This window comes from Bufo gargarizans, chromosome 2 (assembly GCF_014858855.1).
Source record: "Bufo gargarizans isolate SCDJY-AF-19 chromosome 2, ASM1485885v1, whole genome shotgun sequence".
Taxonomy (NCBI): domain Eukaryota; kingdom Metazoa; phylum Chordata; class Amphibia; order Anura; family Bufonidae; genus Bufo; species Bufo gargarizans.
In genome coordinates this window covers 346,076,403-346,102,727 of record NC_058081.1, presented here as the reverse complement: position 1 = coordinate 346,102,727, position 26,325 = coordinate 346,076,403, and the positions used below count along the sequence as shown (strand labels likewise).

Genomic DNA, 26,325 nt, shown 5'->3' with positions numbered 1-26,325 from the left:
TTTGGTGCGGATCCGTCTTGTATCTGCACAGACGGATCCGAACCAATAATGCAAACACTTGTATCCGGATCTGTTTGCATTATTCATAAAAAAAAAAGTCTAAGTAAAAACGGATCCGTCTTGACTTACATTGAAAGTCAATGGGGGACGGATCTGTTTTCAATTGCACCATATTGTGTCGGTAAAAAACGGATCCGTCCCCATTGACTTACATTGTAAGTCGGGATGGATCCGTTTGGCTTCGCATAGTCAGACGGTCACCAAAATGCTGCAAGCTACGTTTTAGTGACCGTCTAAAAAACGCAATGGAGACCAAACGCAGCCAAATTGATGCATTCTCAACGGATCCTTATCCATTCAGAATGCATTGGCGCTAAACTGATCAGTTTTGGTCCGCTTGTGAGATCCCTGAAACGGATCTCACAAGCGGACCCAGAAAAGCCAGTGTGAAAGTAGCTTAAGCTATGCTTGCCATGGAAGCAGACATATGGAAGCAGTAGCAACCAGAGGAAAGTGTTCTTCGGTTGCCAGAAGATATAGCAGCTTGAGGAAATTATTCTTCGGCTGGAGCAGGAGCCACCGAAGGGAAGTAGCTTTTAGAGCACCAGGACTCCATGCTAATTTACTTTACTAAGTTTCAGGAGGGGGACAACAGCCGAAGGCACCTCAATCCAAGTATACCAGAACCGAAAGTCTGAAAGTCCAGTAACCTGACCCAATCAGAATTTAGCACAGCAGAGAGAAAGAAAGCGTTCCGGTTGAACCAGCAGACAGGGAAAGTACAGTTGCCAAGTTTGCCTGCCAGTGTATGCCAAAGCCTGCAGGAAGCAAGAGGAAGCCTGAATGTAAGAAAAGCCTGGAAATTGTCTGGAATCAAGTTTATAAATCAATGTGAAAGGTGCACCACAATGATATGCAACAGTTGCATATCGTTGTGGTGCACCTTTCGCAGTGATTTATGTATTTTTATATTTGCCTCCACACATTTTCCTATCTTGTGTACAATGCCATTGTGGTGCATGTGGTCCGCTGCCGACATCCTCCATTGTATGCATTTTTGCTGGGTATTACCGTTAGCAACAGATCACATGTGGAGCGCGCCCGGTTATAAACACGACACAGTGTTTGGGGTTTTTGAGCATTTCCTCCCATTTAGGCCACTATATTTCAGTTATTTTTCTGGAATCAAGTTTGCCCAAGTAAAGCTGCTGTTAAAGTTTTCCAAAGTCTGGACTCAAGTTATTCTTCATCCCCTGACTCAAATATTACCCTTTATTTGCTTCGGAGCCTAAGCATGGGTTTGTGCTGTATCTACAGTAGGTAGGAGCACCGTGACACATATAGGTCACACCACATCACTCAGAATTCCACTAAACCTGGCACACGTTAGGGCCCTGGGGGGCGGCACGTTCCACTGAGTCTTCTCCATTGTGTTAAAACAGCACAGCAGTCTAGACTGTATATTTTAGTGCAGCTTTGAGCACTGACAGCGGAGGAACTGGGAGCAGCAGGAAAATAAAAAATTGTGATCTGGACTCCTTATCTGCATTACTACTCATGTATTACTGAAGATAACAGTCCAAAATCGGAGTAAAAGATTCCGTTTAAAAAGAGAAGTAGTATGTGTCCTTAATATTTTCTCTCCTTTACGATCCACTCTTGATTTTGGCTTCAAAAACCACATAAAAAAGTGGAATCGCCCTAGGCTACACTGATATTTTTTGTAATGCTACAAGATTGATTTTAAGTGAGAGCTGCAGTCTACAGGAGTACACCAAGATGACGAAAGTTCATCAATATTAGATCAGTTGGGGTCGACATACATACCACTACTTATTAGGTGTTTTAGACAGCTGCAAGCACTGAAAACTACACAGTGGAAGGAGCTGGAAGCAGAAGGCTCCATGCACTGGGGAGTGGCCATGCCAGGGTACTGCAGCTCAGCTACCACTTAAGACAGGCATGTCCAAACTGCGGCCCTCCAGCTGTTGCAAAACTACAACTCCCAGCATGCCCTAATAGCTGTAAGCTACCCAGGCATGCTGGGAGTTGTAGTTTTGCAACAGCTGGAGGGCCGCAGTTTGGACATGCCTGACTTAAGAGAATGGGAGCTGAGCTGCAGATTGCAAGTGCCAGAAACTACCCAGTGGACGGAGCCTTCTGCTTCCATTTCCATCCACTGTATAGTTTCTGACACCTGCCCAAAACAGCTGGTTGGTGGGGTTCCCAGGTGTTGGACCACCCACAGATTTAATCATTAATGACTTGTCCTGAGAAGAGGTCATCAATGTCTAAGTCTCATGAAAACTCCTTTAACATGTTCCTTAGGAAAAGATCTGTAGCTTAGTAATTAGAATTGCAGATATTTTGCTACAAAAAATCTGCATGTAGCCTTGGCCTTACAATAAGTCTGGATAGGTGAGAAAGTAGTACCCCTTTCACTGCTCCAGACCATCGAATACTTTATCATTAAAACCTAAAATGGGTTTTGCAAGTTAAATTAAGTTTCCCAGCAGCAGTAAATGTATTAAAATAACAAATAAATTCACACTTTCACCCCACATCTGGTCCTTCAGTGATGACGTATTGTTTCTGGCTGCATTGGTGAAGTCTTGTACACACCAGATCACCATGCAGTGAAAATACTCCAGTATAGGCAAGTTACTGCTGAAGCAAGTGACTGGCTGCAGCAGAGACATGGTGTGCAGTGATGGTCAGTTCACAGTGTTCGCCAGCGAACACATGCGGGCTGCCATCATTAGTAAGGTAGACTCACCCGTTTGGCGATGCACAGGTAAACACTTACCTGTGACGGGAGCCGGTCTGAAATCAAATACAGTAACCGGGAGCAGGCAGTTCCAAGAACAGCTGCCGGGGCCTTCATTGGGCTGTTCTTGGAACTGCTTGCTCCCGGTGACTGCATTTGATTTCAGACCGGCTCCCAGCACAGGTAAGGGCTTACCTGTGCATCACCGGATGGGTGAGTCTACCTTACTAAAGATGGCAGCCCACATGTGTTCGCTGGCGAACACTGCGAACTGACCATCACTGATGGTGTGCACAGGGCATCACTGCTCTAGTCAGCAAAAATATACACAGGTAGGGAGAACTGGAACATGACACAGAAAGAAGCAGCGAATAAAGGTGGAGATACGACTGTTACTTTAGCGCATTTACTGAAGATGCTAAACTTTTAATTTAACTTGGAAAACCTCTTTAACTGCCATAGGCCACCAGTGAGTTTGCAATGTAACCCTTTTCTGCCCTAGACTAAAAATTATTTAGCAATTAACCCATTTATAGTGGCTAACGGAAAATATATGGTAGATTTACCGCACTAATATTAAAGTATCACTGCCTGATAAGCGGTTTAAAATAAAATAATAAATCTTTATTAGAAGTTCTAGTATAAAAGGGCAAAACGATATTTCTCTTATTACAGAGACAGGCAATAGTGGGATGTAATTGTATGGAAAGCGGGATGTAGCATATATTATCCAATTTCCAATATCACCGTCACAACACTACTGAGGGAAAGCTGTATTTGAATGAGCCCCCATCTGTGTAATATAAATTGCTCTATTGCACAGTGTATTGTGACTGGTGCATTCCCACACTGAATTGGCGGTCATGGGAAGGTGTATATAACAGTAACCACCTGTCCCAGTATCTGCATAGTATAACTGAGAAACAGTGCTTAACAGGGCAACCCCTCATTGATTACGAGGTGATTTCACTACTGGTCCAGTATGTGTTCTGTGCCTTCCCACTGAAAAAGGTAAAGCCTCCCACAAGCGGTATTGTTCAGCCGCTGTCAGGGGGCCCTATATTTAGGAGCAATTAATGTACTTAGGCTCCAAAGTAACAAAAAAACTGTGGGATGCAGCACAGTACGATGCTGTCAAATGCTCTATCCTAAGTGAATCAATATACTCTATACTGCAGTATCAGTAAGGCCGCTAAGGGCCCTTTCACACTTGCGTTGGCCGGTTCCGGCATAGAGTTCCGTCGTCGGGGCTCTATGCCGGAACAATCCTGATCAGGATTATCCTAATGCATTCTGAATGGAGAGAAATCCGTTCAGGATGCATCAGGATGTCTTCCGTTCCGGAACGGAACGTTTTTTGGCCGGAGAAAATACCGCAGAATGCAGTACTTTTTGCTCCGGCCAAAAATCCTGAAGACTTGCCGCAAGGCCGGATCCGGAATGAATGCCCATTGAAAGGCATTGATCCTGATCCGGCCTTAAGCTAAACGTCGTTTCGGCGCATTGCCGGATCCGACGTTTAGCTTTTTCTGAATGGTTACCATGGCTGCCGGGACGCTAAAGTCCTGGCAGCCATGGTAAAGTGTAGCGGGGAGCGGGGGAGCAGCATACTTACCGTCCGTGCGGCTCCCGGGGCGCTCCAGAGTGACGTCAGGGCGCCCCAGGCGCATGGATGACGTGATCGCATGTACACGTCATCCATGCGCCTGGGGCGCTCTGACGTCATTCTGGAGCGCCCCGGGAGACGCACGGACTGTAAGTATACCGCTCCCCCGCTCCCCGCTCCTACTATGGCAACCAGGACTTTAATAGCGTCCTGGCTGCCATAGTAACACTGAAAGCATTTTGAAGACGGATCCGTCTTCAAATGCTTTCCGTACACTTGCGTTTTTCCGGATCCGGCGTGTACCTCCGGCAAGTGGAGGACACGCCGGATCCGGACAACGCAAGTGTGAAAGGGCCCTAAGAGAGAGACTCAGTTAGAAAGCCCTAATGGAGTCCGGCGTTCACATGATACCAGAGCATGGTACAGCAAGGCTACCTAAGCAATAGCTACTCCTCAGCCCGCTCGATGCGTTTCTGTGTCCATTGGGCCAGACACTTCATCAGGAGCAGGGCAGAGGGCTGAGAGTAGAGAAGTAGTATGTAAATCGGTGACGGCGGTAGAACAAAGCAAATGTCTATGTGCAGCGCATCGGCACTATGGTGGCCGTGCGTGCCCGCCGGATTATGCTCCATATATACTGCTACCCTAGTGAAGGGGGAGGAGAAGGCGCTGTCCGCTTGGACCAATGAGGGTGAAGTGGGCGTGGCTAAACATTGTGCCTCCGTCCGTCCGTCCCTCAGGTCAAGTGATGTTATGTCATTATGTCTCTTTTCCTACATAGGGGTTTTGGGGGAGCTATAGGTGGCTTACAACGTATAGCAGGTGGTCAGACCCAGTCTGGAAAGTGAGTAGTAAATAATCACATTGAGGGGATAAATGAATAATAATGGGCAGCTTAAACAACAAATATAAACTGTGAAGCTGTCATATAGATGGGAGTAGAGTAAAACTGAGGATAAGGAGACCCCATTTCAATTAGTGGGCAGATTGTGCACCATTTTCAGACACAGAAAGGGGGTCATTCAAAAGGTGTGCGGTGACGGATGCACACACTGCTACTGCACAGTAAAACATTGGACATCGATGTGTATAACATGTTGCATTGCACATAATTAGTTAGTCAATGAAGCATGTAAAGCTGCTGCACTCATTCAAGCCCCTTTAGGGCTTTCCGTATTAAGGCGGTAGATCCATTCCAGTTCCTTTCTGAGCAATCTATTGTCCAAATCTCCTCCTCTAGGAGATTGGAGCACTTGTTAGATGCCCTGGAATTGTATAACATTGACATTACCTCCATGCATCTCATTAACGTGTCTCGCAATTGGCGTGTCTTTTTCACTGCAGACATCGTTGAGGTGTTCTCCTACTCTGCGTCTGAATTCACGTATCGTCTTGCCCACATATTGTAGGCCGCAGTTACATGTTATAAGGTATATAACTGCTGTGGTTCTACACAGAAATATAGGACCAGATGTCATACGTTTTTTGAGTCACTGAGCAGGTAAAAGTCCTGCCCGTTTAGAATTGAATTACACGCGACGTAGCCGCTACAACTAAATGTCCCCTTTCTGTCATAAAATAGCCATGTTTGTGTTTGGGCAGGGGTAAAAAAGCTGTGCACTAATCTATCCCTTACGTTTATGCATCTACGATATGTAATAGAGGGATAACTACCGACACAGTTACCAACATCAGGATCTGTACGTAGGTTTACCCCAATGGCGGGTGATAATATCCCTCACCATTTGATGTCCTGCATCAAATGCCCCGATTATCCTTACAACTTCATCCTTTATCTTGGTTTCTTTTGGAGTAAAAAGGGTTGCCCGATCGGAGCATCGTGCATGATGGTAAGCGTTCTTAAGGATCGTATCCGGGTACCCACGGGCAGAAAACCTCTCTCTGAGATCGTCTGCTATTTTTTTTTTTTATCAAATAATCCAGAGCAGTTTCGCCTAGCCCTGAGATATTGTCCTATTGGGTATCCCTTGACGTAAAGGCTGTGGATGCCAACTCTTCCATTGTAGAAGATTATTGGTCGCCGTTTGTTTTCTAAACATTCTAGTACTGATGTGGCCCTCTCTGCCTTTGGTAATACAAAGATCTAGGAATGTAATCTCCCAATTATTGAAGTAACAAATAGTCGTAGATTGCTCACATTGAGATGATGTACAAAGGCCTCAAATTCCTGCTTACTCCCTTTCCAAAAAATCAGTATGTTATCGATAAAACTGAGCCACACTTGTATATGGGATGACCATTCATCATGAGATTTGCTGAAGACAACTTCATTCTCCCACCAGCCCAGGTACAGCAGTTTTGCAAAACTGGGGGCACAAGGAGTGCCCATTGCAACACCCCTGAGCTGGCAGAAGATTTTACAATTAAAGGTAAATATGTTGTGGTCCAGAACGAATCTTAGAAGAGACAGAACAAATTGATTGTGCTTCTCACAGTGGGTACCTCTCCCCTTGAGGAAATAAGCCGTGGTACGAATGCCTTAATTATGTGGAATCGACGTGTAGAGAGATTCCACATCTATGCTAGCCAGAATAACGTCTTCCTCCAGAACAATATTGTATATTCTATTCAATACGTCCATCGTATCACGCACATATGATGGGAGAGATAGTACAAATGGACGTAAGATGGTGTCTACGTATTTACTTATGTTTTGTGTGAGACTTCCTATCCCAGATACTATTGGTCTTCCTTTTCAAGGGTCCCATCCCTTATGGACCTTTGGTAGCGCATAAAAGCAGGCCAATATAGGATGGGTCGGGATTAGGAAGTCTACTTCATTCTTATCAATGAGGAGTTCATTTCTGGCTTCCTGTATCATAACCACTAGGTCTCTCTTGAAGGAAGTAGTAGGGTTCTGTTTAAGAACCTGATAGCACTCAGTCACTTTTAAGATGTTATCGCACATCTCTATATATTGTGATGTATCTAAGACGACTTTGTTACCGCCCTTGTCAGAAGGCTTGATGACTATGGAATCGTCCCTTTCTAGGGACATTATTCCAGCTAGTTCTTTTTCAGAAATGTTGTTGTAACATGGGACGTTATTTTTTAAGTTTCCTCAGCTCCTCTGTTACAACACACAAGAACTTGTCAAGCGGTGAGGAGTCACTGACTGGTGGTGTTTTAGTAGATGGAAGACGCAGGTCAGTGAAGGGGCCTTCACCAAGACTCCTCTGTCCTTCTTCCCACAGGTCTGCTAGTAGTTGGACATCTGGCATTGCCTTCATCGAGATGCCCAACTCATGGCACTGATGTTCATTGTGTGTCCTGATTTTTTTTTTCCATTTAAGTCGAATAACCCATTTATAGAATCAGATCACCAGACACCACATATGAAAAATTATAAATAATGGAACGATTACACTCCTTCTGTGGACATGCTCCTGGTTTTGGCTTACGATCCTAGTGCAAGATGTTGAATAAAATGCTGCCACATGAAAGTGACCTAAAGCTTATTGATACCCCTGAGGGTCCATTCAGACGTCTGCAAGTGTTTTGCGCTCCTCAAATTGCGGATCCGCAAAACACGGATACCGGCCGTGTGCGTTCCGCATTTTGCGGACCGCACCTGGCCGGCCCTGTGATATAAATGCCTATAGGACATGCTCTATCTTTTTTGTGGGGCCGCGGAACAGAACTACGGATGCGGACAGCAATCTTGTGGCCACTTTGAAATGAATGGGTCTGCACCCGTTCCGCAAAATTGCGGAATGGATGCGGACCCAGAAATACGGATGTTTGAATGGACCAAACTGGGGCAACATGGTGACTCATGGCCATATACAAAAATATTAAGATCAAGAGAGGCCGGACTGGGACGAGAGGTAGGGGGAGGCCGACATAAGAGGTTTTGGTAGAAAGGGCCAGGCAGGAGTAAGTTAATAAATGTGGAGAGGTGGTGGTTAGGGAGATAGAGGGGCTGGGATTTAGGTTTTAAAAGGAGGTTGCCGGAGGAAAAAGAACTGAATGAACTTACCAGTCACGATGTCCCTCTCAGTGGACAAAGTTTTTGCAGCAGTTGAGGGCGGCAGCGGAAGCCAGGGGTCCGGAGTGGCTGCAGGAGCAGGTAGCCAGCCTGTTGCAGGGGGGTGGCGGGTACAGCGAGCCAACCAGCCAAGTGCGATCTGGCCGCAGCGGGCGCGGCCGCCGGCGCGCCTGAGCCCCTGGCGCTGAGTCAGGAGCCCCTCTGGGGACCCTCTGCGCCGGGGGACGGCGTGCAGACTCCCTCCAGATCCTCCAGGCATGGGAGGAATCCAGCAGTTCGGTGGGGCCCAGTGAAGGGCGGGGTGACCAGTGCCCCGTCCGCAGCAGCAGGCAGCGTGGTGGCAGAAGCAGGTGCTGCAGGCTCCCCCCTCTCAGTGGGAGAGGCAGCAGCAGCAGCATGGGACACGAGGCTGTGCACCAGGAAAGGGGGAGGGTGCACAGGCCTCAGCAGAGTGAGGACAAAGATGACTTGGGTTTGGTAGGATGCCGTGTTCAAGCGGGCGGATGACATCTGGAGTGGTCGTGCCGATGACATCTGGTGTGCAGCGTCAGGATTCCGGAAATTCAGCTGCGGGGTACACAGCACCCCAGCAGCCAGGTGAGGCAGCATTGGGAGCGTTTCTTGCATTAGCTCAGGGTGCTGGGCTGAGTGGTTTTGGCGGGGGCAGAAGAAAGTGATTGGAGGGGTTGGGGAGGTTATGGTGTGGGTGGATGATGCGGTGAAGGGGGATGATGCGGTGAATGCTTTAATCTTGACAAAGGGATAGAGGGAAAAAAGGAAGACAGGAAAAACGGCGGTACCGGCTAATACCGGCGAATTGGCTCCAGGCGTTCGCCATATTAGCAAGTGTGATTGGGGAAAGAGCACTGGACAGTTGTTTGGTGCTTTTTTGCTATTTGGACGCTATAGGGGAGGCTTATAGGGTCTATGGGGTACTGGATGGCTGAGGAATGACGAGCCGTTTCGTCAGAGGAAGGCGGTCCGCCCTGGCATGCGGTGGGACCATAAATACATAGGGTTGTGGATGAGGGTGATGGCGCCAGTAAGATCGGGGCAGCCCTTTCGGGGGGAGCGTGGGGGGGCTGGTCAATCAGGGTTTGCAACGGCAGCGGCTAAGGGCTTGTGCTTTCTCTTTAATGGGGGGAGTTGCAAGTTTGTGCCCAAATGTAAATTCAAACATGAGTGTTCGTCCTGTGGCGGAGGTCATGGGGCTAGCCATTGTTTCCAGGGAGAGAAGCAAAGGGGGCTGAGACTGGTGCGAAGGGGTCAGACGCCGGTGCGGGTGGACGGGATGGCGTGATATCTAGATAGATACCCGGACAGGGGAGTGGCAGAATTTTTAAGGAAGGGTTTCACGGAGGGGTTTAGTATTCCGTCTTGCCCGGGGGAGCAGGTGATGGTGGTTAGGAAGAATCTGTGTTCGGCTATGGAGCATCCGGAGGTGGTATCAGACAAATTGGCTAAGGAGGTGGAATTGGGTAGAATGGATGGGCCTTTTGCGGAGTTACCATTAGTAAATTTGCGGGTTTCCCCTTTGGGGGTGGTGCCCAAGAAGGAGCCAAACAAGTTTCAGCTCATTCATCACTTATCCTTTCCAAAGGGGGCGTTGGTCAATGAGGGTATTGATCCTGAGCTCTGTTCGGTGGTCTATACCTCCTTTGATGTGGCTGTCGGTTCGGTGCGTAAATTGGGGCAGGGGGCCTTATTGGGAAAAGACATTGAGGCGGCGTTTCGGTTGTTGCCCGTTAACCCAGATAGTTTGCATTTGCTAGGTTGTTTATGGGATGGCGGGTATTTTGTGTACAGGTGTTTGCCAATGGGGTGCTCAGTGTCCTGTGCATACTTCGAAACAATTAGTTCTTTCCTGGAATGGGTAGTGAAGGATGTGTCGGGGTGTGCGTCGCTTATCCATTATCTTGATGATTTCCTATGCTTGGGTCCGGCGGATTCGCGAGTTTGTGCGTTATTGTTGTCCACGTTAAAGTCAGTTTTTGAGTCATTTGGGGTTCCATTGGCGGCTGGGAAGACGTGGGGCCCACGACAGAGTTGAGTTTTCTGGGTATAGTTATTGACTCAGTTAGAATGGAGTGTCGGTTGCCGGAGCATAAGGTGCAAGATATGAGGATGGTGGTGAAAAATGCATTGCGGGACCCAAAATTCGCCTGACGGATTTGCAATCCCTGTTAGGAAAGTTAAATTTTGCCTGTCAGATTATTCCGATGGGGCGGATTTTTTGTAGGAGGTTGGTGTCAGCCACGAAGGGGGTGGTGGCCCTGCATCATTTTATTTGGTTGGGTTGTGAGTTGAAGGGAGATTTAGCGGTTTGGGGGGGTTTGAGGGATTTTAATGGTAGGGCATTAGTTATGGGTGATGCGGTGGACAGTTTCGATTTTGATTTATATTCTGACACTGTGGGGGGGGGGGGGGATTTGGAGTGTACTGTGATGGCCAGTGGTGTGCGGGGAAATGGCCTGAGTCATGGGTGTTGAGGGGCTGGGTTAGGAACGTGGCGTTGCTGGAGCTGTTTCCGATAGTGCTTGCGGTGGTGCTCTGGGGGAATAGGTTCAGAAATCGAAAAAAAATAAAAAAATTCTGATAACCTGGGGGTGGTGCAGGCGATCAACGGTTTGACTGCTTCGTCTCCTCCAGTAGTTAGGTTATTGCAGCACTTAGTGTTATGTTGTTTAGCGCTTAACGCTAGGATTGTGGCTGTACATGTGCCGGGGGTTGACATGGGGTGGCTGACTCTCTTTCTCGTTTGCAGTGGGAGCGTTTTCGGCACCTGGCCCCGGAAGCGGAGGCAGACGGGCTGGTGTATCTGGAGTTTCTTTGGGAGCTCTTGGAGGTACAGTAGAGGGCTTTTGAGGGAGTCTCTGAGCGCTGGCACTTGGGTGGCCTACGGTACGGCATGGAGGGATTGGGAGCTATGGTGCGCTGATTTGGGAGTGAGCATTGATGAGGGTGAGATTCTGTTATTATTGTTCTTGGGGAATGTGGCGGAAAAAGGATGGTCAGTAGCGCAGGTGAATCAGGTTATGGCAGGTTTGGCGTTTGGTTTTAAATTGAGGGGCCTCCTGGATGTTACAAAAACCTTCTTGGTAAGACAGGTATTGAAAGGTTGTGAACAGGGTAAGCGAGTGGCTGATGTGGGCTCGCTTTGCAGATCAGTGAGTGAAGTGCGGTTGTTTAGGTTGGCCTTTTCTTTAGCTTTTTTCAGGGCTTTTTGCTTGGGGGAACTAGTGTGTTCCAGTGTACGTAGTGTGGGAGGATTGTGTGGGGAAGATGTGGACTTGTATAGTGACATGGTGGTGGTGCAGATACGTGTATCTAAGACAGATAGGGAGGGTAGAGGTTGTAGCGTGACATTGTTTGCGGTTCCAGAGTGTTCGTTATGTCCAGTACGCTGCTTAAGAGAATACAGGTCGGGGATGAGTTTTGGGGAGGGAGGACCCCTGCTACGGCACGAAGACGGGTTGTTCTTGTCGCAATTCCAGTTTGTGGCGGTTTTAAAAAAATGTTTGGGTGCGTTAGGGATGGACTCTAGGGATTTTACGGGTCATTCCTTTCGGATTGGGGCGGCAACAGAGGCGGCCAGGTTCGAGTTGAGTGAGGAAGTGATTAAGAGAATAGGGAGGTGGGAATCTTCTTGTTTAAATCATATGTTAGTTTGGGTGGGTGTTAATTGGGGGAGTTGTTATTAATTTGTTTTTGTTTTGTGTTACAGGTGCCATTATGGTGTGGATTCCTGGCCACTCTTGTGTTTTTTTGGGGGGTGATTCGGGCCGACGTGCGACCACAATGGCGGCAGCTGGGTTTCCGTAGGGATGACGTGGTGATACGTTGGCTTGGGTGTAGGGGTATCTTATGGGGGGAGCATGTTGAGGGAAGTGCACCGTTTTGCACGGTTGGATCGGGCCCCCGACATCTTAGTGTTGCATGTTGGGGGTAATGATTTGGGAGTCAGAGATTGCAGGGAGTTGATTAAAGATATAAAGTTTGACCTTTTGAGACTGTGGCCCATGTTTCTGGGCCTGGTAACAGTATGGTCGGATATAGTGGCCCGTAAGATTTGGAGGGAAGCACGCTCGGTGGATCGCCTTAATAAGGCCAGAGTGAAGGTGAATAGGGCGATTGGGAGGTTTATAGCATGTAATGGGGCGGTGGCGGTTAGGCATACTGATTTGGAGTCGGGGAGTGGAGGATTCTGGAGAGCGGATGGGGTTCATTTAAATGCTGTGAGCATTGATTTGTGGGCCCTGGATTTGCAGGGAGGAATTGAACGGGTGTTACGGTTGTGGAGGAATGCGCAGGCTTGAGGGATGAGGTAGGGTTCAAGCTGCGTGTTGTTGGCAGTGGGAGATCCTAGAAGCTGGTGATATATAACGGTATTAGAAAATGGGAGGGCCTTAATGGTAGGGCTGGACTCTCATAGTTTGAGGCACTTCGTTGATTCGGAGATCCGTCCATCAGTTGGTGTCTCTGAGTGTCACGACCCTTGGTCATTGGTCGTGACTCTTGTGGCCGCATGCAGTTGCCTGCAGTCTTGGTGTTGTTGTCAATCACAGGTGAGGGCTATAGTATGTTGCCTCACCTGTGGTTGCCACTGGCAACATTGGGTATTTGGCAGCAGTGCAGCCTGAGTGGTGTTAGGCAGCTTGCTGCGGTAGGCATGCGGTTGCTCCTGGCAACCTCTCCTATAGGTGTCATACTGTCACGGCTGGAGGTGGGGGAAACCCCCAGCCGTGCGGTGCCAGGAGATGGTAGGGTTACTACTTGGCCAAACAACACAGAATAAGGGAGCAGGTCACCTCCTGTTGCGTCTCTAACTCTGACCCTGTCTCCTACCTGCATGGGCCGACCTTGATGGTAGGAGGGCCCATACTCAGGAACCTCGGATCCCTGCTGACCCTCCGCAGATCCCTGACCTAGGAGCTGGGTGAGACGACCTACTCCTCCTTGGCACGGAGGAGCAGGAGTCTCAATGGCCAAGCAACAAGGGGAAACAGAAAACACCTTATGGCAGTGACAGGCAAATGGAACCAACACATCACTCACCTGCCACAGACAACAAACCCTGGAACCCATGTGCAGGTGCTGCAGTTCTGAACACCAACGGACACAGCACACACCAGACATCACACAGGAACCCAGGACCATAAGCTGCAATAATAAGTAAACCCCACACACACCTTCATAACACCGTGAAACATAGTTTTATGACCAGAAGGGAGGCCCCCACTGGTAGATGGTAATATACAGGAGGCTGCTCCAGCCATGCCTGGCTGAAAGCAACCTACTGAGCCAAGCCAGAGAACAAGGCTTTATAGGCCTAAGTGGCCACACCCACCGGTCAGAACACACCCAGTGACAGTATGACCAGAAGGGAAAACACACATAAAGGGGAAAGCACACAAACTCACTCACCTGTTACCGCCAGCAACGGCATGCGTGGCAAACATGTTCTGGGGAACAGCCAGCAGGCCGAGACCCTGCCACCACATGCACACAACAACAACGTTGCCGCGGACAACCGCAGGTGAAGGGAGGTGTCTACGTGCATACAAAACATGAACTCGTGCACAACAAACAGACAAAGGAAGTGCACACAAAAACACGTTGCCAAGGGCAACACACAAAGTGCACACTGATAAACAACACACTGTGCACACCAATAAAAAGGCACACCTATAGGAGAGGTTGCCAGGAGCAACCGCATGCCTACCGCAGCAAGCTGCCTAACACCACTCAGGCTGCACTGCTGCCAAATACCCAATGTTGCCAGCGGCAACCACAGGTGAGGCAACATACTATAGCCCTCACCTGTGATTGACAACAACACCAAGACCGCAGGCAACTGCATGCGGCCACAAGAGTCACGACCAATGACCAAGGGTCGTGACACTGAGCTGGTGTTTTAAGGCTGCAGGCAAGATGGAATTGCCATATTGGATTCTTATGGATGGTAAATAGTTTCTGGGGTTGGGGTTAATGTTATTGTTATTTATGTATGTATTTATTTTATTAATAAAAACGGCTGCTGTGGCCCATTTAATCCAAGCAGAGTGTGTGCGTGCTTATTGGGAAGGTCTTGGGGGAGGAGAAAATTTGAAGATTATGGGGGAGGCCCTGAGTAATTAACCAATAACCTATTCATGCACTGCTGGTTGCTCCTAATGGAAGTGGATATTGTCACATTCAAATCTAACAAAGTGACCACATTCATTATCATTAGATGAAATGTAGCAAAGTGACATTGCGCTTTTATTTCACATGACTACAAATTACTGTGTAGCCCTAGTCTATCACTCTTCAGTAACGATCTGTGTGACTAGTTTTTAATACACAAACACTGTAGTAAACATCTGCCCCTCAAACCTTCCTCTGACAAGGTATCCTCATAGGTTAACAAGTGGCAACCCAGTGGCAACTATTTTTCATTCTGCATAAGGAGATATTACTTACCACTGGAGAATGTTCAAAAATGGAAGTCACATAAGGCGCACCAATAAATTCTGGATCCAAATCTGGAACGTCCACCACTTTTACAGACACATAAGCTGTAGTGCTTTGATATATAGTTGTATTATGCAAAATTCCTCCCTGGTCCTGTAAGTTCATAAGACAGATAGTAAGAACATTTATATGTTGCATTCTTTAAATATTATGGTTCTATATGTTACATTGTGGGCGACATTTTAGAAGAGTGTACCTAGTTTCCTGGCATATAAAAGTTGCTAATTTTTGTGCAAACTTTTGGCATTTTGTAAAGTGGGTGGAGTTTAGCCACGCTGGTCCAACATATTTGTAACACTCCAGAGTTGTGTTATGAAACTCTTTTACCCCGCTACAACCTGTTACGTGCATTTACATTGTCATCTTGTGTAATTTCACATACAGACGTGGACAAAATTGTTGGTACCCTTTGGTCAATGAAAGAAAAAGTCACAATGGTCACAGAAATAACTTTAATCTGACAAAAGTAATAATAAATTAAAATTCTATAAATGTTAATCAATGAAAGTCAGACATTGTTTTTCAACCATGCTTCAACAGAATTATGTAAAAAAATAAACTCATGAAACAGGCATGGACAAAAATGATGGTACCCCTAGAAAACACAGAACATAATGTGACCAAAGGGACATGTTAATTCAAGGTGTGTCCACTAATTAGCATCACAGGTGTCTACAACCTTGTAATCAGCCATTGGGCCTATATATATGGCTCCAGGTAATCACTGTGTTGTTTGGTGATATGGTGTGTACCACACTCGACATGGACCAGAGGAAGCAAAGGAAAGAGCTGTCTCAAGAGATCAGAAAGAAAATTATAGACAAGCATGTTAAAGGTAAAGGCTATAAGACCATCTCCAAGCAACTAGATGTTCCTGTGAGTACAGTTGCACATATTATTCATAAGTTTAAGATCCATGGGACTGTAGCCAACCTCCCTGGACGTGGCCGCAGGAGGAAAATTGATGACAAATCTAAGAGACGGATAATCCGAATGGTAACAAAAGAGCCTAGAAAGACTTCTAAAGAGATTCAAGGTGAACTTCATGCTCAAGGAACATCAGTGTCAGATCGCACCATCCGTCGTTGTTTGAGCCAAAGTGGACTACATGGGAGACGACCAAGGAGGACACCATTGTTGAAAACGAATCATAAAAAAGCAAGACTGGAATATGCCAAACTACATGTTGACAAGCCACAAAGCTTCTGGGAGAATGTCCTGTGGACAGATGAGACAAAAATCGAAGTTTTTGCCAAGGCACATCAGCTGTATGTTCACAGACGAAAAAATGAAGCATATCAAGAAAAGAACACTGTCCCTACTGTGAAACATGGAGGAGGCTCTGTTATGTTCTGGGGCTGCTTTGCTGCGTCTGGCACAGGGTGTCTTGAATCTGTGCAGGGTACAATGAAATCTCAAGACTATCAAGGAATTCTAGAGAGAAATGTACTAGCCAGTGTCAGAAAGCTTGGTCTCAGTCGCAGGTCATGGGTCTTGCAACAGGACAATGACCCAAAACACACCGCTAAAAACACCCAAGAATGGCTAAGAGGAAAAAATTGGACTATTCTAAAGTGGCCTTCTATGAGCCCTGACCTCAATCCTATTGAGCATCTTTGGAAGGAGCTGAAACATGCAGTCTGGAAAAGGCACCCTTCAAACCGGACACAACTGGAGCAGTTTGCTCATGAGGAGTGGGCCAAAATACCTGCTGAGAGGTGCAGATGTCTCATTGACAGTTACAGGAAGCGTTTGATTGCAGTGATTGCCTCAAAAGGTTGCGCAACAAAATATTAAGTTAGGGGTACCATCATTTTTGTCCATGCCTGTTTCATGAGTTTATTTTTTTACATAATTCTGTTGAAGCATGGTTGAAAAACAATGTCTGACTTTCATTGGTTAACATTTATAGAATTTTAATTTATTATTACTTTTGTCAGATTAAAGTTATTTCTGTGACCATTGTGACTTTTTCTTTCATTGACCAAAGGGTACCAACAATTTTGTCCACGTCTGTAATATCCTCACAAATGAAGGATTGTGCATTGAAAGCCTTGTTACATGTATATTGCTGTAATTTCTATGTTCACCAGCAGGTGGCAGCAATGTGTTAGCAAGGAGTTAGAGCCAGTTTAGTGTTTCTAGGCTGGAATAGTTCATTCCAGTTTTAGCTCCCCCGTTTAGCTCCCCCCTCTGTGACCAGAGTGGCTGCGCCCATATGCCTGCCTCATGGGGAGGGAAGGAAGTTAGTGTCAGTGTGCCAGTCACCCAGGCTAGGGGAAGGCTGTGCGTGTAGAAGCTCCCAGATATAGGGATCCAAAGTCAGGATCTTGTCTCGGCTGAGACATTGATCATCATCCCCAGCCTGAGCCTTGCAGCCTCAGCTGGAAAAAGCAAGCAGACAACTCCAGAATTCCAGGAAGAACCATACCCTGTGAAGATAGCTGTGAGTCAAAGTCCAGAGACCCAGGAGAAGCCATACTCCTCCTCAGCTAGTCAGTCCCCACACAGCAGAAGATAGACAGTGCAGAAGCCAAATTCCTGCCACAGTTTAGAGATATCAAGCAGATGTCCTTTCCTGCAAAGCTCCAGGTACATGATAGAGCAGAAGATATATTCCTGCCACACATTGCCAATACCTGCTGGGACCAAAGACTAAAGCTGTATCTTGCTTGGATGAAAGTTACTATCAGTAAAGACAAGTTTGAACTTTACCCAAGGGTCTGGATCTCAATTTCTGCTGCAAATTCATCTATTACTCCTACTAGCACCACACTCATTTTATTGCAAGTGAGCCAGGATCCAGGAGTCCAGCCATACTCAGGTAGGAGACACTGTTGACACTATTACCACTACCATACAGAGACATTACAGCACTCTGACATTCCTAACCTGGTAAGTGAGTTACAACACCTTAAAGGAACCTGTGTTAGTACCCTGCGCACGCTGCAATTGGCGTCACAAACTAAACTATCACCTACACCTGACCTAACCATTGCATAATTTGGCATCCATGTAACCATACCACGGTCCTTGCTCCTTGCACAGTTACCATAATTTATTTTAGAAAACATAAATTATAATGAAACCTACTCCAGTGCCAAGCTCCCATAGATTTCATTTTCTAGCAAATATATATAACAGATGCTACAAATTTATTAAGAGCGCTGTGCCTCTTAATAAACTGGCTTAAAGGTCTTTTTACTAAGATGTGTGAAGCACCAGTCTTTAGTAAATGACCCCATTGTCTTTATTTTATGTACACATTCACAGAGGTTCCAGAAGTCAGAACTCCACCAATCAGATACGTATGACCTATCCTTAAGATAGGTTATCCATATTAAAACCCTGGACAACCTCTTTAACATCAGAGTTACAGTAAAAGATACTTCTCTATTGACAAATTATGTCACAGCCCATACGCAGGTCACACAGCATGTACACTAAACCCTCTCATAATCAAAGGGTGCAATATACTGTACATACAGTATGCCAATCTTAAATCAAAGTCCATTCAAGCAAAATGGCCCAAATGTATTAAGAGGCCTGGTCAGAGAATGAAACGGTCAGGTATTCTTTGGCACCAAAATTTGAGCTATTTACTGACTTTAGTATTAGTAAATCTGTCTAAAAGTTTTATGCTTCTCCCAATAAATTACTCCCCCTTTTTCAACTTTTGGCACGAACAGCATGAAAAGAGTAAAAAGTTGTGACTTTTTAAAGCCAAAAACTGCCATAAAGTTGTTGATGAATTCCTCCAATGAGTAATCTGATTTTATCAGTCACCCAAAGTTTAAACCTGGGGAAGTATCATTTATTTAAAGGGGCTATCCCATGACTAATGTAAAAAATGAAAATCAGACATCATAGTACAAGACAACTTCTTTCTAACAAAGCTAGAACCAGCCCTGTACCTCACATGGATCCAGAGATCTCCTCATTCATTGCTCTGCTAGATTTATATCAAGCTGGCAACTCAAGGGGAGTGTCTATTCTGCTGCAGCTAAGGAGGCGTGTCCATGCTCTCCCTATCACAGCTCAGGAGACAGCTGAAGGATGAAACTGAGCATGTGCAGCCATCTCAGTGACCAGGACAAAGAAATAAGCGAAAAAACTGCAGGTGGTGCTATACAGATACATTTTATTGAATAGATCAGTCAATGTGCTGGTTTGAAAACTGGAGAATATTTTTCATAGGACAACCCTTTAAGTGATTTATGACAGCAGCTCTGACTGGCTGATACATTTGGTGTGTAGTTATACACTTTTGTCTATGCTTATACGAACTATTGGTTGGCTTAGTTTGAAACAGAATTGTGGAGCAATTGTGGTGCAAAATGTTGCATATTAGACCATATTCACAGTGAATTCATGCCGCTTTTCTGGTAAGCCATGTTCCTTCAGGCTAGGCACAGGTAATTCCTCAAAACAAATTGAACTTCATTTTGGCACAAATTTCACCAAAATCTTGTTGTACTCACAGTAAATAAGAGCTACAGTCTTTAAAAATGAAATTAAAGGGGTTGTCCGAGTTATGAAAAAAAAATATATATAGCACTTAAAATCTGATGGGCAGCAATATATAACTAAACTAAGCAAGTTTTATGCAAAAAAAAAATATATATATATTTCCTCATTTGCCTGGTTCTTTTCTGGCCCTTTGTTTACATCCAATAAAAACAATCTCTGCCCCTCCCCCTGCACTGCTAAGGGAGTGGCTACAAGAGCTGCCCTGAGTGACAGGTCTGCCTGCTGGGAGACTCTGCAGCATGTTGTATGTGTAGGACTACACGTCCAAGCTGTATAATGATACTGCTAAGGGAGGGGATTCAATAGCTGCCCTGAGTGCTGGGAGAATCAACAGCAACTTGTAAGTGTAGAACTACAAGTCCCAGCTGTATAATGACACTGCTAATACACACAGGATCTTCCCCCTACCTTCTTGTGCAATGCTCTCTCTAGTCTGTCAGATCCTGTGCCCAGAATTGTCACTGCTGCAGCAGATACCCATTATGTGCAGCTGAAAGGGTTAAGAATCTTAGGAGGGAGAGAACAAACAGCCGGCAGTGAAGGGGGGCGTGGCCAGCACAGTGACATCTCGTTTACAGGCTTGTAAAGGACCTTTATCAGAGCAGGGAGAGAAGCTGACATCACAGGTCATGTGACCCTCAGTGAAATCTGAGAAACCGGGCACCGGAGATAAAGTGAGTTAATTGGAAAGCTGTTAGATTTGCTTAGTTAGGAACATAGAAAGAACAAAATAAATAACTAGGATAACCCCTTTAAGGTGTTAAGAAAAAAGGAATTTAAAAGCTTGCCATCTACAAGCTGATTACCGTTGCATTTATAGTTAACTGGTAGAAGGTGCTTTTTTTGTTGAAGTCCAAAGAACCATTCAGTTTAATATATGCAATTTTGAAGTCTGGGTCCTCTGTAGCAATGTAGAACAGGCCAGTGTCCGAACTTGGTATAACCTACAGAACAAGAGTAACATATAGCAAAATACATCTGATATTATAATAAAAATATACAGATTTGACAGTAGTGAATATTACCAGAATAATAGCAATTATTGTATTAGTAAAAAAATATACCCAGATATTTTCACATGAGACATATGCAATAAAGACACTCTTGTCCTATATTTGGCCATAGAAATGTGTGAGCACAGTATATGCTTAGAGCAGGTCTCCTCTGTTAGCTCACTGAACAAAGTTTGTTATTTAATGCTGTGTAATGTACACCCAGCATAGCAAGGTATAATTGGCATGGCCAGGGTTAACCATCCTGGCTCAGCTTTCTTAGGAGGTTAGGGATGGGCTGGCCCCACCACCAACTTAGGTCAGTTCTGATGGAGTTGTTGGAGGAAGGAAGTAGTGACCCATGTTCCTTCTCCTTAGGCCTCAAGTTCCAGAGACTAACATATCAAATATGTGATTTACTGCAAGATCAACAGAAAGGGAGAAAAAGAGGAGAACTTAGATTCTACATGGTCAAGTATAAGAGTACTGTAAAAAAGTACTTTTAATCGATAATCCTGCTTTCTATGGCAGGCCCTTCCTTCCATTCTTGATTGACAGGGTCAGCTTCCTGCATCGTTCTCTCGCCTTTCCTTGTTCTCACACATATTCAAAATAAAACATGGACAATCCTTCTTTCTCCTGACATCTGCCATCAATTGTCAACTGGTTCCTCTGAAAATGATGAGTTCAGCTAAATTGTATCTAATGTACTGTATATAGCCACCCTAACTCTTCATTCTATCTAATTTGAGCAAATCCACAACAAAATCTGCATCCAAAGTACACACCATACTGGCTTTTGATGTGGGTTTGATGTTGGCTTTCACCATTTGTATGATAAAGGGAAAATCCTCCTGTATTTCCAGAGCACAACTAACATGCAAGGATTTGAAAATGCACAAAATATCCTAAATTCTATTCAGATCATTATTCCTAGTGTATGAATCAGGTTTAAAAAAAAATTAAAAAAAATAACATTTATTTTCATTACGCTGTTGTTTACTGTGAATTTTGAGGGTATAATCTGCAACAATTCAACACTAATGAACATGCATGACTAAAATTCTGCAAATATGTTACTAGGTGCAAAACTATTTTATTTAAACCATAGTAAGCAATAAAAGGCACCATGAAACTGTAATAGCCATTGATATGTAATACAATAGTACATAGCTGATATAAAGAAAATATCTGAAGTCAGAACGCAGTGCGAAGAGATCATATAAAGGGGTTGTGCCAAGTTTTTAAATTATTCCCTATCCACAAGTTATCCCATCACCTCTTCAATTTTAAATGTCACTGGTAGCATTCTGTCATTGTCATAGTCTTCTGCTGTAACCTTGCAGATTACAGATCCGGGTGCAACATTCTGCAATAAAAAAATAATAATAATGTCATTAGTGTATTACCTTTTTCATGACTGAACCAATCTAACATGTCAGTAAACTGAATACAGTGGGCCCAATAATTAAAGGACATCTGTCAGCAGATTTGTACCTATGGAACTGGCTAACCTATTACATGTGCGCTTGGCAGCTGAAGACATCTATGTTGGTCCCATCTTCATATGTCCCTGCATTGCTGAGAAAAATTATGTTTTAACACATGCAAATTCGCCTCTAGGGGCAACAGGGGCGTTACCGTTACACCTAGATGCTCATTTGCATATATTAAAATACCATTTTTATAAGCAACATGGGCACATATGAACATAGGACCAATACAGATGTCTTCAGCTGCCAAGCGCACATGCAACAAGTCAGCAAAGTTTCATAGGCACAAATCTGCTGACAGATGCCCTTTAAGACTGTTGCTGGTGTTGCTCCAATATAAAAGGCTGAGAGAAGCTCACATGTAAAGATGGCACTTAACGGAGCTGCCTAGTTGACCTAAAAACGACAAAAGATTGTTGGAGGTCTAGTCTTCGGCATACTATATGATCAGTTCATTGTAAAGGGGTTCGTCTAACGAAAGGTTTGTCCAACCCCTTTAAGAGACCAGTTGAAAATCAAAGGCTCTAACTGAGTGCATAGGCTCTAGCCAGTATTGTATATTATATATTGGTTTCAGGGATCTTTTGTGACAACTTTGACAACACCACAATATAGGAGCAACATTATCAGCAAAACAAAACTTTTAAGCTCAGAAGCGTTTGCTGTAATACTTTAAAATTGCTTAAAGGGGTTCTCTGGCAATTATTTAAAATGGGTGGCAGCAACCTGTCCTAGAATGAGAGCAAGACTGGTTGCTTCACTTCCAGAGCTGCCTAGGGGGTGACGGGACGAGGCCCACTACACACTGGTACTTGCATATAAGAAGGATCACATCATTACCATCTATTGTATAGCAGAGCAGGTTGATGGAAGGCATTTTAAATCATTCACGGAAAAACCTTTTAAAGATCTTCTGTTACCAAAAAGCTGTTTTTCCATGTCATGAAAACATTAAATAATAAATATATTTTTCAATTCTCCCTTATCCACAAGTTTAGTGATGAGCGAAGCAAGCTTCGGATGCTACATCCAAAGTCGCTTCACTCAAAACTTCGGATTAATACTGTACGGAGATCAGTCTCTGTACAGCATAAAAATGTATGGGCTCCGATGACCTGAAGTCCGTTATTTGCAAAGTAGCAAGAGACTTTGTTGAGTAACTTCAGCAGTTGATTTTTAAAGTGGGAAAACCACTTTAAGGGGAACCTGTCACCTAAAAAGGCATCTACATCCCCCAGCAGTACCTCATAGTAGCCCGCAGCCTGTTAATAATCATATGTTTCATCCTGTTGTCCAACGCTGCATAAGTTCAAAAAACGCGGATTTATTCTCCATCAGCGCTATAGTGCAACAGGATGAAGCATATGATTATTAACAGGCTGCGAGCTACTATGAGGTACTGCAGGGGGATGTAGATGCATTAAATGACTGTTGAGAAAAATCCAACTTGGCCCAAATCGCTCAACAAATAGCCAGAGGTTATGGTCTTTTACAATGACTATTTGTTAGGGTGACATTTTGCAGTGTAAGGTAGATCTACTACTTCTATAAAAACCATAATTTTGCTTACCTCAGCGACATCTACTGCATAAGGCAGGCCATAAAATACAGGTGCATTGTCATTGCAATCTGTCACTTCAACGTTGAATAGTTTCTGAACCTTAAAGAAAGAAATCATGGAATCAGTTTGACATATTCCAAAAGATAGTGACCAAATTGTTTGAATGAAATCTTATTGCAAAAATGACTTTTCAAGTATTAACACTGAATGCACCCACCAATGACCACAACAAATCCAATATGGCAGACAAACTTTCAGTCTGCTGTCAGGCTCAGTTTTTCCCTAAAATGTGCTGACAGCTAGTGTTGATCGAGCACCAAAGTGCTCGGGTGCTCTGGCCGAACACATCGGGGTAGAGCACCCGAGTATAATGGAAGTCAATGGGAGAACCCGAGCATTAAACCACGTACACCCTGCTCTGAAGAGGGGAGGGTGCCTGGATCATAGGAAAAGTTCAGAAATTGATGGAAACACCACCGAAATGGTCCGGGAACAGCATGGGGGGGGATGTCTGGATTAGAATTGAGCGGACACCTGGATATTCGGGTTCGACGGGTTCGGCCAAACTTCACAAAAATGTGACCCGAACTTGACCCCGAACCCATTGAAGTCAATGGGGACCCGAACTTTGGAGCACTAAAATGGCTCTAAAAAAGTAATGAAAAGGGCTAGAGGGCTGCAAATTGCATCAAAATGTGGTTAAGAGCATGGCGAGTGATCTGCAAACAAATGTGGATAGGGAAATGACTTCAAATAACATAATACATAATACACAAAATAGGGTGATAATATATAACCTGTGATAACCCCCTTCAGTCGTGCTAAACATGTAGGCGTGTGCACACATACTGCCCCACCATGTCGCACGTCCCCGTGATGTCAACGATCCAATTGGATATCTGCTCTATCAACTTTCGATGGTGTTTTATGCGCCTACCATGGTGATCACGGGTAACGGGGAATCAGGGTTCCATGCCGGAGAGGGAGCCTGAGAAAGGGATACCACATCCAAAGGAGGTCAATGGAGGAAATGTGATCAACCCCACTTTCCTTTTGTCATCTGTGTCCTCCTCATCATCTAGTGATGATGATGAGCCCCCAAGGCAGCGGAGACACTGCCAGGCGGAGCAAGGGGACCGCCATGCTAGGGACCCTGTGGCCCACACTAGTACGAGCAGCTCTGGGGTTCATAATAGTTTTCCAGCCCACCAGTAAGTCTACCGGAGCCCCCTGCCGGTGAACTTGTCTGGTGTACCCCAGAGCATTTTGATGGCTGGACTCCTGTCAGTGCAGCCGAGATGAGGACGTTTTGGGGCCTCGTGCTGCACATGGGCCTAGTCAAGAAACCTAGTGTCAGGGATGACTGGAGTGGGGACGTCCTCTACCAGACCCCACTTTACAGTACGGCCATGACACGCTCCCGGTTTGAGGCCATACGGAAATGCCTGCATTATTCAGATAATGCAGTATGTCCCCCACAAGGTCATCCTGCCTATGACCGCCTGTACAAAATCAGGCCAGTCATCGATCACTTTGGGGCCAAATTTGTACAGGCCCGTGTACCTGGAAGGGAGGTCGCGGTTGATTAGTCTCTCATTGCTTTCAAGGGGAGACTCCTTTTCCGCCAGTATGTTCCCACTAAGCGGGCGAGGTATGGCGTGAAGCTGTACAAACTTTGTGAGAGTACCTCAGGGTACACTTACAAGTTTTGTGTGTACGAGGGCGAGATTCCCGTATTCAACCCCCAGAATGTCCCCCCACTTTGGGTGTTAGCGGGAAACTTGTGTGGGACCTTATGCACCCACTGCTAGATAAGGGTTACCACCTGTACGTGGATAACATTTATACTAGTATCCCCTTGTTCCAGTCCCTCGCCGCCAGATCCACGTCCACTTGTGGGACCGTGTGGAAAAATCAACGCGGCCTCCCTACCCACCCCCTCCAGGTACCTATCCCCAGGGGTGAGACCCGTGCCCTTACCAGTGGAAACCTGTTGCTGGTCAGATATAAGGACAAGAGGGATGTCCTTGTACTGTCCACAATTCATGGTAACGGCATCACCCCTGTCCCTGCACGAGGTACCGCGGCAACAGTCCTCAAGCCCGATTGTATCGTCGACTACAATCGGTATATGGGAGGAGTTGATCTATCTGATCAAGTCCTCAAGCCATATAATGCCATGCGCAAAACCCGGGCATGGTACAAAAAAGTTGCAGTCTACTTGGTGCAGGTTGCCTTGTACAACTCTTGTGCTGTCCCGGAGCGCTGGCAACACAGGGACATTTCTTCAGTCCTATGAGGCAGTCCTCAAGGATCTGAACTTTTCTGACCAGGAAAGAGCAGGTCGGAACATCTCAGGAACTGGGGGCGCCCGGATCGTCCCTGGCCAACACTTTCCAGGTGTGGTCCCCCATACTGGAAAGAAGCGACAGACCCAAAAAAGGTGCAGAGTGTGTCACAGGACGGGGATACGGAAGGACACCACTACTCAGTGTGACACGTGCCCCGATCATCCGGCCCTCTGCATTTTTGGTTGCTTCAGGGAGTACCACACTTCCATGGAGTACTAAATTTAAATCCCAATTTAGCCACTGACAATCGGATAAAAAAAATATGGTTCTCAGACTTGAGACACTAAAACGAAAAAAATAAAATGTAAGACATATTAGGTATCGCCGCATCCGTAAGAATCTGCTCTATAAAAATACCCCCCAACCCTTCAGATAAACACGGTCAAAAAATAAAATAAAAACGGTACAAAAAAAGATTTTTTTGTCACCTAACATCACAAAAATTGTAATAGCAAGTGATCAATAAGTTATATGCCCCCCAAATAGTGCCAATAAAACCGTCC

General features: G+C 45.5%; 1 protein-coding gene across 2 annotated transcripts in view; it reads right to left on the bottom strand.

The window, feature by feature from the left end:
* Positions 1-26,325, bottom strand: part of CDHR2 (cadherin related family member 2) — a 226,687-nt gene that overhangs the window by 113,988 nt on the left and 86,374 nt on the right. For both annotated transcript variants that reach the window (XM_044277398.1, XM_044277397.1), the window contains exons 6-9: positions 23,481-23,570; positions 21,697-21,786; positions 20,232-20,369; positions 14,845-14,988 (exon numbers count right to left, since the gene is read on the bottom strand). In XM_044277398.1, coding sequence (XP_044133333.1) covers positions 14,845-14,988; positions 20,232-20,369; positions 21,697-21,786; positions 23,481-23,570 — 462 coding nt within the window. The remainder of the gene's footprint in view (positions 1-14,844; positions 14,989-20,231; positions 20,370-21,696; positions 21,787-23,480; positions 23,571-26,325) is intronic.